At 46.7% G+C, this 10,618-nt stretch overlaps 1 protein-coding gene across 1 annotated transcript; it reads right to left on the bottom strand.

The window, feature by feature from the left end:
• Positions 1-8,250: 8,250 nt before the first annotated feature.
• Positions 8,251-9,883, bottom strand: LOC131263103 (odorant receptor Or2). The gene is made up of 7 exons (XM_058265255.1): positions 9,668-9,883; positions 9,507-9,590; positions 8,967-9,385; positions 8,787-8,886; positions 8,591-8,692; positions 8,417-8,524; positions 8,251-8,352 (listed from the first exon to the last, which is right to left on the bottom strand). Exons 1-7 carry the CDS (start codon positions 9,881-9,883, stop codon positions 8,251-8,253), a joined length of 1,131 nt encoding a protein of 376 aa, XP_058121238.1.
• Between the last annotated feature and the right edge of the window lie 735 nt (positions 9,884-10,618).

The following is a 10,618-nucleotide window of genomic DNA, read 5'->3' as shown; positions in this document are numbered from 1 at the left end:
ACTGTTCAGGAGGAAAAAACGGACCAATTGTTGGAGTGGTTCCGTTTGATGTAGAAAGGTCAACAAAAAATGAGAGTGGAATGTTTCCCTCGCAACAGCCAGCGCTTTGTTGTGTTTCAAACAAGGGGTTCATGTTTTATGACATGTTTTCACTTTCAGTCAACTGATGTTGTCTAAAGCAATAAGGGATTTGTTTTGTTCCCCGTGTGAGAGTTAATCTAATTTCAATCGATTTTAGAACGAGTGCATATGGGGAAAATAGTGATCCCTTTTGAATGGGAATTTAATCTCGATAACTCTGGCATGTGGATGTGCATGTATTTATGTTCATATTTATATTATCTAAAGCATTTGCGTATCAATGAGCCATTTTTGTCACGAGCTACCCATTTCATGGTAGATATTAGGTAGTATGGAATTATATCCGCGTGCTTTAACCTCTTATATTATTCGCCTGTTTAGTTCAAACGTATCGTGTTTCAAGCTGGGCTAATATCCTGTATCATTCCGAATAATACGGATCACTAGCTCTTTTTTTTAATCGTTTACCCCAACAATGAACTTCCCTTGAGTGCGTCTGCGTAGAAATCCTGTACGTCACTCACACGCGGCGAGTTCATTCGTTCTTACTCGGAAAATGCACTCGACAGAAACGACCGAAACAAACAGCCCCGATGAAAAACGATCAAAAGGACAGCGCTGTTTAGAGCCGGCCAATTGCCACAAAGGTCACGAGTGTGTCATCGCAAAAGAGTAATTGATAATGATGGTCCGCAGGTTGGCCAGCTCCAAGTGCAAATTTATGAATGAATGGTTGCCTCATCAGAAGGGCACTTTGCCGAAGGGAAGTAAGGTTATGTCTCAGATGGGTCGAGTGAGAGGAGGTGATGTATTGGGGAGGTGAAGCAACAGCGGAATCTTGTCGGCCCAGCCTGGCGCCAGAATGTCGGAGTACAGTCGGAGATTCCTACCTCCCGGGTGGGTTTGCTTGGGGTGGGAGTTCTCTGCCAGACAAAGTGGAAAATCGTTAGCAGAATAACGCAAAAATATGAGCAATCGACCTTCAGCGCCGCAGGGACGATGAATGGGGAGGATTTGTGGCCGATGATGGCGACGGGATGGCCACTGATTGTTATCCAGGAAGGGCGATGGGTTTCCTTCCTTCCATTCGTTCTTCCATCGGAATTGGAGCCGCAGCAAGAATATTCATCCTTGCGTCACTCCGTGGGTGTTCTGCTTCCTTCCTTCCTTCCTTCCCTCCGGACACCCACCAAGGACGCCCCATCGCCGATCAATGATGATTAAAACGATCGAAGAACGGAGAAGCATTGAGAAGCCTTGTTGTGAGAAGCTGTTTGTCTGTTTGCCTTCCCAGTCTCCGGACCACCATGGGCCACCCGATTCGGTTGATGAGATGATGGATGATGTTGTGTAAATAATGAAACACGAAACCGTTCCCATTCCTCTCACTCCCCCCCACCGTCGCTGGGAGGGGATGGTTCGTGGCAACCGGAGATTTTCACAGTTTTCCCAGGCCCGTGCCGGACGAGTGCTAGGGGATCGGCTGTAAAATATAATGTTGCTAATCCGATCTAAGCACCAGCATTGAAAGCGGATATCGATACTGCTCGGAGGAGGTTGGGGGGGGGGGGGGGGGGGGGGCGAAGCCTTCCGATAATATGTATCCATTAATAAGCGGTAGAGCGTCTTTACGAGCAGGAGGATGGGAAGTGGACCTAGTTTGCCCGATGGTGATGACGTTAGCTCGTGACAGCACGAACCTTGAATCAATAAGTTTGAGGTTCAGCTCGGACTTATTAGTGTTGGAAGTAAATTATGTATGAGGGTCTTTGTTGTAGTGTTTAATTTAGTTGCCATTTAAAATTCATGTCAATGAAACTGAGAGTGTGTGCAAGATGAAGGTGAAGCAGACTTTTCCGTTGCCATCATGGAATGGTGGCTATCATAAAATAAAATATAGTTTTCCACGTCTCATGAAGATATACCATAGATATATGAAAAATAAAAACAAAACGGATTATAACGCCAGTAATATTTCCCTGGAAGCTGATAATTAAACTCACAAAAAGTTTATTTACTGTTTTGCCATGCACCATTTGACGTTGCTCATAACGCATGTTATATGAATGAGTTTATTTGCGTACATCAGTTGATCAATTTTCCTGATGGCTTTGAAGTGCGCCATCATGTGTTTGATTGATGTTGCCATCAAAGGCCTCTGCTAACATACAAATAGAGTTTGGTAGAGATTAAAAGTGAAAAAAATGTTGCAGTGCGCAAACTGTTATCTGTACTGCAATTTTCCACATAGAGAAACAATTTAGTTATACCTTGAAGCATGTGTGTGGTTTGACAAATGTATTTTTCAGTGGAACGGATAAAACAGCACGTTGAGTTTATGTGATTTATATGGTGGCAACATAAAAAAAACCGGCCCATGGTTAGGATTTGGTTGATTTTCTCCACTTTTCGTTATCCTCTTTTGTGCCATTTTGGCTTGTGTGTCGGCTTTCGGTGAAGCAATTTACTAACCGTGCCCAAACGATGCCGTGAGACATGCTAAATTTTTACTATCTCTGCCATATGGATGCATCTTTCGACAGCGTTTCTTTCGCGGTTTTTCGGGAAGCTCGGTTTGCTTAGAATCTTAAACACAAATTGAATTTGTTCATTCCCATTCCGGTGTGCGAAAGGAACGAGCTCCGTGCGCGTTGCCAGGAGATTGTACCAAAGCCAGTGGATGGTATCTCTCACCACGAGGGGGGTTTCTAGGGGGAGGGGAGATGGAGCAGAATCGAGCCAACGACAGCTTTTCTGCGGTTTTCCAGCGTCGTGCGCATTTAGCACAGCGAGTAGAAACTATAAACTGGCAGCTGTAAATTGAAATTTATTTCACTCTTTTGAGCATGGTAAGCTTCATTTGACGCAGTCACTCGCCTTGTCGACACCCGCGCAACCCTTCCGGCGCCACTAGCGTCGGCCACTTCCGGCAGGGACCGTGAAACCGCGCCGGCGAACGAACTACCGGTCGTTGGGCTCACACCCGACGGAAGTTGTTGTGTTGTTCGCTGCTCGTAATTTATGATAAACAACAATCGAATGAACTTTTGTGCGATAGAGCGCCGGTACGTGGGAATTTATAAACTTATTTAAAATGCAGCACATTTATTCACGTCGCCGGCGCGGAGAGAGGGAGCCGGGAAAAGGGCGCTGTTGGAGTGTCTCACTTTCCCGCCCGGGTTGCGCTGGCTCGATTTTCACAGCTCAACACGTGAGAAGCCCAATGTAAGAAGTGGCGGTGGAAGTTGTGAATGTACTTTTTTAAAACTATTTTAGTGTAATAAATGAGAACTTAGTCCGGTGGGGTTTGGTTTTCCGGGTTAACCCATTTGCTTTACACGAGGGATTATACAAATATTTTCGCAGCTAAAAAGCCACCTTCATAGTTGGGGTTTTATTTATTTTCAAATAAATACAAAAGAAACCCCGACAGAAGGGTTAAGTATAATTGATATGCTTAACAGCCCACGTTGAAGAGAACATTGTATAACAGCATACATTCATCTCATCCGTCTCCGACCACCAACGATCGATCAACGTGAAAGTATTTCCTTTCCAACGCGTGGAACAAGTTTATCCGTCCGAAGTTCGCAAGAGTACATGCTTAACAACATGTGCATGCATCGGTTATCAAGTTTTACTTTGTATATTTATTCACGATGTGTAAGTCAAGCGTAGAGTTGGCAGGTAAAGGGAAAAAAAGAAGTAAAACTTTATCAAGCGATAATACGATCCGCCCAAGTGGTCTTTTGATAAATGAGGGATCGAGTCTAAAGTGGTGTTTCCGGATGGAGACCCCAGGTGCATTTTCACGAGTAGTAGTTGAAAATGAAGGTCAGGTAGAGTGTGAAAATGGTGCAGATTTTCCGGGTAATTCAAAGCGCCATAGTTCAATAACAGTTGAACAAAAGAGTCGACCAAAAGTTTAAAAGATTTGGATAAGCACTGGTCACTAATTTATTCCATCAAATCAGGTTCCATTTATCATTTTCATCTTGGTTTTCCCCCGAGATCCAAAGTTTTTTGAGAAATTTGCATCTGTCTTATCATGCTGTCATGTTGTTTTCCCGCTCACTGAAAGTTGTTGACATGCTAAATTAAATCCAGTCCCCTAGCGGGATACGCACTGGAAGGGTTTTTTGGGGGAAACCGGCGGCAAACCATGCAGGTTGGTACAGCTTAATGTACGCTTGGGAAAAGGGGTAGAAAAAACAAACAGGGGCAACAAACTAAACGGAGTTCTAAGTCACCTCACTAACTAGTTGATAAAGTGGTTTTAATTTTCGTTCGAGCACTGTTCAAACTCCACTGTTGTTCCATAGCTCGGTTTCCAGGGAGGTACTCATGACTTCGGTGAAAATCTCTATAGAGTGTGCGAGTGACGTTGTTGAGGGAGGATCTAATTTAAAATCTTTGGTTTGGCACTGCAGTCTTTTTTACACTCTTATAGTAAATGAAGACACAATTAAAGCGTGCCTCAAGGATGCAGATTTTTGTAAAGTGAATTCTTCTTAAAGTCCTTCGTGCATCCGCTGTTGCAGATGGTTTGTTTCAGCAGCTCAATTCAGCAGGGGTTTACCGACCCGTTTGAATCCTTGGAACCGTTGGGGGGGAGCGAACCAACTAATCACTCGACCTAAATTATTCATGCACCCTTTTCCAAGATCCCACGGCGGATGGTTTGATGGTGCAGAGAGCATCATTTATTTGCCTCCCTGCCTGCCGGCCAGGCCTAATTATAATAGAGTTTTTCCGAGTGCCCGAGTGGCCTTCACTCCTGCTGTCTGCACGATCAGGTGGAAAAAGGCTGGGGGGCGTGGACGATGAGTCCAAATTAATCATGTCCGAACGCCGTGTCGGTACCACAACGAGGGGGAGGGTTTTGGGCAGGAAATAAATGTCTTTCGATCCGTTTGCATCAACGGGAAAGCAGGTGAGGATAAATTTTTCCCTCTCGAATAAAGTTGTTATTTTTCCTTCGAGTGAGCTCTTCAAAATGCATAACAAAACACAACCGGTGGGTTATGGAAAGTTCGTCCAATATGCTCCAAAATGCCATGGAACCTGTGTGTTCCGTTGCGCCAAAGAGGGAGCACTTGATACATTATTACCTCAAAGGCAAAACCCTGATGAATGCCCCCGAGGAAACATTACGAGCCGTGGAAACTCGGACGACGCGAACCGGTCCATCACAACGCGGCGCTGCTCGAAGTCCTGAGAGGCATGAGCTCCGACCGGTCGACCACCAATTAGCCTTCGAGATCCGCTGCACCAAACTAAGATCCGGTGTAAGGGACCCTCGGGAGGGTCGTTAACTTCAACCCGCACAGATTACGAGCCTCGAAAGGAAGCCTCGACCCATTAGCGTATTCGTGGAGCGTCATTTGAATATTTATCCAGTACGACGAGTTCTGGAAATGTTGTGTCTTTTTCCTTTCGAAAACAATTTCAATTGCTGGATTTGCCTTCCGTCAATCAACGCTTAACTTTATCTGAATGAACATAAGGCAGGTTGGTGTGAAGGTTATTGTTAGAAGGCACACATTGTCGCCACCAGCGCGGAATTGATAGTTCACCGGTTCGCACCATGTGGTTCAAATGCAAATTGGTTAATGTATTTATGTTCGTTAGCAGCGGGCGAAGCAGGCGGGGTTTTCCAAAGACTCCTCGTCAACTCTCCGTTCATTAAATCGCGCACACATTGCGAAGGAACCGGACTTCTAACGACTCGGTCTCCCGGGGTGGTCGGGTGAGTGGTTCGGTAAATTCGCGCAACTTCCGTTTGAAATGCAAGTTGCTGTTAGCCCCACTTTGCAAGCTGGTCGAGGCTGCCATAATGACGAGCAGCTGACAACACTTTGAAACATCTCAAATAAATCAAATTTGCATTCATTATCCTACGCCGGGCGTCTACTTCGTCCCCATTTCGGCAGGTGTGAGCTTCGTGGGGGGGACGCTACAGTAATAAAATAAGCAGCCTGAATTCACAGATTTCACCAACGAAGTCTCGGTTGGTTCCTTTCGGTTCGGTCGGTGTTTGTATGATTCTAATTTAAACCCATCAGGACAAATTTTGAGCATTCCTTTATAAGTATTTTTACACGGATGGCGCTCTTTTCATTCGAGTTTTCCATCCATCCTCTTCCCTTTATGATTGTTCACTCGACTATGCTCGAGGATCCTTACCGCTGCGGCTTTAATACGAAGCCCTGTGTTAACATTTCAGCAGTCGAATCAGCAGTTTAATTAGTAAGATTTTCTCTCTCGAGACATGAGGTTTTGTGGTGAGCTTCCATTAGCTGATTAGTGTATCTATACCCCGTTTGCGGGTTGATCCGGAGTTCCGAGAAGCTCACCCGATCCATCCAGTCTTGGAGGCACGGCATGTTTAAAACTCAGCCCAAACACGCACCTGTGTGCTCGAGCCGGGCCCGACTTTTCGAAGAAGCTGTATTGCAAAAAGCTTCATCAACATGTTGCTTGATGAATTGAGGCAAACCAATTTCGAGAAGCACCAAAGCTCGTCTCGTCCAACGCAGCTCGCAATATTGCATCTTCCATCGACGTGCGGAGCTGAAGGATTGCGTTTGGGTGAAGGGTAAATTATTGGTTCTCAATTAAAATCCATGCCAGCATCCTGACGTTGAGCCGCCCGGAGTGACGTGCATCCTTTCGATAAAAACAGTGATCAAACAGCGATGGAAAAGGTAATCACAGTGCGTTATGATGTTCGAAAATTATAGTTGCGAATCATTTTTATTTAAAAAACACATTTGCAAGCGACTAGCGAGAGGTAACAATCTGTAAAAAGGTCATCAGCTGTGGCTCGACTGAAAAGAACACCTGATTTGTGGAATCAATTTCAGTGAATAATTCAATCAACGCGTCGATGTTATCAGTGTCGGCTTATCCACGGCTAATCATACCTCGCAAGCTGCATAATAACGTGCATTTGTGCACGAGTTTTGCTCACGCAAAATCACATCCAATGGTAAATTTGTGCAAGAGCGCTGGAACAGACGCAACAAAACCACACTCGAACGAAAATGGAACGGGCAAATTTTCGATGCATTAAAATTACTCTCGAATCAGTGTAAATCCGATTTGCAAACCACGCCGATTCCTCCCGGCGACTTCCGCTTCCCTCCCGGTACGACGGAGGACCGATCGACAATTACAGTTTTAATTAAACATTTCCATGTTCATTCGGACCGTACAGGCCGGCGCGTCGGACGCTTCCCACCGTGCACAATGGCACGGTACTTAGTTAGTGAAACTCCCACTCTGCTGTAAGCCGATGTTGCAATGTTGTGGAGTGTGTTTTTTCCTTTCTTGCCCTTCCCCGTTGTCCGCAGGTTCCGGCAAGTGCGAGCAGGGAACCCTTTTTCCCAGGGAGATGCAACAATGATACCGACGGTTGGGAAGGAACTGGAGAACTCCGAATGTTTGTTGGCCATGTTTTTCATCGTTGCAGCTTGATAAACCTGCCACCACCGGCACACAAGGATATGAATTTGCAAAACTAAACCGAACGTACGCAAGGAGAACGGGAAAACTACACCCGCACTACAAGACGAGGCGGATGTAGTCCGGGAAAACAGCGCAAACTTTTGCCGGCTCATGCGAGAAGAGAGAGAGCGGTCGTGAGCATTGTCTGTTGCTTAGTTTCAATTAAAATGGAAATGAAGTATGAGCTGCTCATCGGGAAAGCGTTCCACGCGAACAGACGATTATCTTTCCCCGCCCGGTGTCGGAATCTTTGTTCTTTCTTGTATGCGATTTTGGCAGTTTGGCGTTTTGTTCAGTGAATCGGAAATTTACTTTCGCATTTCCTCGGCGCAAACTGTTGTGCAGGGAAAGGGGAAACGGGCAACGGTCGGAGCATATTGCAAGAACGGTGCACTTTATTTCTACAAACCCGGGAGGGTCGGGAAAAGATCGAAAAGCTTTGGGGAAAAACTTTTGACGCGACGAAGTTGACGCTTTTCGAAGGACTTTCGAGGACTCCGAGGGGATAACTTTTTGCGGATAAGCCCGGATAAGAACGGACTACTTTGTGGCCGCTAATGGTTTTGCTATGGAGTTTGAAATTCGATCTCAGCAAGCTGTTCGATCGAAGAAAGCATTTAACCAACGGTGCGTGACAGTTTTTAAAACAAACCGTTCCAACTAATTATAAACACGTCTCAGCAAGGTGAAGTACGAATAGGACACGTTGAGCAGCTTTTGAAACATCTCCAGCGTCATTGGAAACACGTTGCCGACTTTTATCTGGAGGAGGTGAAAGGATGCGTTTAAAATCAGAGATGTGTGTGTAAATGTAAGTACAACTTACAGCCATCGGTCGCTGGGCACGGGCTATGATGAGAATCAGTTTCTTGCGGATGGATTCATCAAAGTCTGGCCACGCTCCGTTGTAAATTGAATCACTGATACCGAGACTCTGCAAACAGAACGTTTCGTAATGATTGGGTTATCCCTGTGTGAGGTTGAGAACGTGGAGTTCTACCTGTTCCAGGACCTCGTGGGCATGCCAGTAGAAGGCAAACATCTGCGAGAGTATCATGAAAATGTACGACCCTATCATAATCATCTGTGCCAGTTGGTTGCTCTATGGGAGAATGAAGAAAGTAATCAAGTTGTGAAGGAAAAAAACAACGGAACAGCTCACTTGACCGGAAGTGGTCTTAGCGGTTAACACTCACGATACTTAGGAGGAACAGCAAGGCACAAAGCATCATCCCGAACGACAGGAACTCGAGCAGACAGATGTAGGTCACGAGTGAGTTCAGGTCGTGCACATATCTGCCAGGGGACCGACAACGGATATGAAAGGATCATAAGGTTTCAACGCCGCCTCACCTCGCCGACCGCCCCGCACTTACTGAATGATTTGTTTGTGATACATTAGACACTCCTTCAGCTCGACGAACAGCGTCCGGGTGTGTTCGCCGGCGGCCGATGGCGCGCCCGCGCGGATGCGTCCGAGGCGCTGCTTGAGGGCTGCAATTTGAACCAGCGCGAACAGCGTACACGTGGCGTAGAAGCTGGTGAACGGGATGTACATGCAGCAGGCCGGAAAGGTAAGGTAAACCTGCAGCACAAACAGGACCTCGTAGACGGGCGAGGCGAGCACATCGACCCCCGGTATCGAGACGGCGTACGGCAGGGTGCGTCCCGGCGCCAGCAGCGGATAGGTCACAAAGCAGGCACTAATGAAGGCGCCCAGCCACAGGTTCGACATCGACAGCATTCGCCCACGGCGCGTGTACCGCTCCAGGATGGGTCGAATTTCGTTGTTTCGCTTGGGAAGAGGAAAGTGCGAATAGTTCAAATAGTGCACACACACACACTCGCACGCACGCCCTAAATGAGGCGTAATGACGCCATCAGTGCAAACAAAACGCGCCCATCCACAGTCTCACCTCGAGTCGCTCGTATTCGGAGGCGACGCCTTCAAAGAACGTCTCGAATTTCCTCCGATTGCTGACGAGAAAGGACGTGCGCAACTGGGGGAAGAAGGAAAACGAGAGGACACTTTAGCGGGGAAAACCGTTGCCCAAAAAAAACCTTGGCACTCACTCACCACCAGGTTAAAGTACAGCACGCTAAAGTAGCCGTTGATGATGAGCTCGCTCATGTCGCCCGCGGACGAGTAGAGTTTGGCGAACTGGAACACGTTCAGCAGCGCCACGGGAATGCAGCCGGCCAGGAAGCGGATCAACCGCGGCCGCCGCAGGTACGACCAGAACAGCCACACTTTTACGTTCACGCCAATTATGGGACACTCTTCGATCAGCATTGTTTGTGGTTCGTGTGGTTCGGTTCGCGGTTATCGAGAGCTCCCTTTTTCTTCGGCGAGATTCCTTTTTTATACGGATTTTTGAGTCACTCACCACGAACCGTAAGAGGAGGCGGACCGAACGAAATTGATTATAATTAACCTAATTGAGCTTTATGACTTTTCCCAAGCCGAAATGATAGGCTTGTGAAACCGCTGATTCCTTCGAATTCCTTTTCCAACTTGTGGTGGGAAAAGCCGCAGTTGGAGGAATGTTTTGACGTGCCTTTTTTTAAAGAGCAAAGTTGAAAGATGGAGCATGATTGGATTAATACTGAGCTCCGATGCCACATTTCTCCACAGTTGTGCGATACAAATCTGTCGAATGTAGGTGAACTTCCCGGGTTTCCATTTCCCGAACGCTCGATTGTTTGCATGTTCGATGAGGCCGGAAGAAGTGGAGAGAAAAAAAAACTGGTGCACCTCCGAAAAGAGACTTTCAATCTCGTATGACACACGATATTCACGATGTTCCGTCACTTTTCCCAACAATGGATTCGCCCGGAACTAGTTCACGAGGGTTGGCTATACAAAAACCACAGAAAAGGGCCTCAAGGCACCGAACAGGGCGGAAACGAGCGAATGATCCTGCCGAAAAATCGGATGCACACTCCACGGAGGAAGGAATGTGAAATCTTTGTACCCTTTCCCCCCCCCGTTGCCATGCGACATGGAGTCTTGTGTTGCCGTAGTTTT

The sequence above is a fragment of the Anopheles coustani genome, chromosome 2 (assembly GCF_943734705.1).
Source record: "Anopheles coustani chromosome 2, idAnoCousDA_361_x.2, whole genome shotgun sequence".
Lineage (NCBI taxonomy): Eukaryota > Metazoa > Arthropoda > Insecta > Diptera > Culicidae > Anopheles > Anopheles coustani.
The sequence above is the reverse complement of the archived record's forward strand: the minus strand, read 5'-3'. Positions and strand labels throughout refer to the sequence as shown.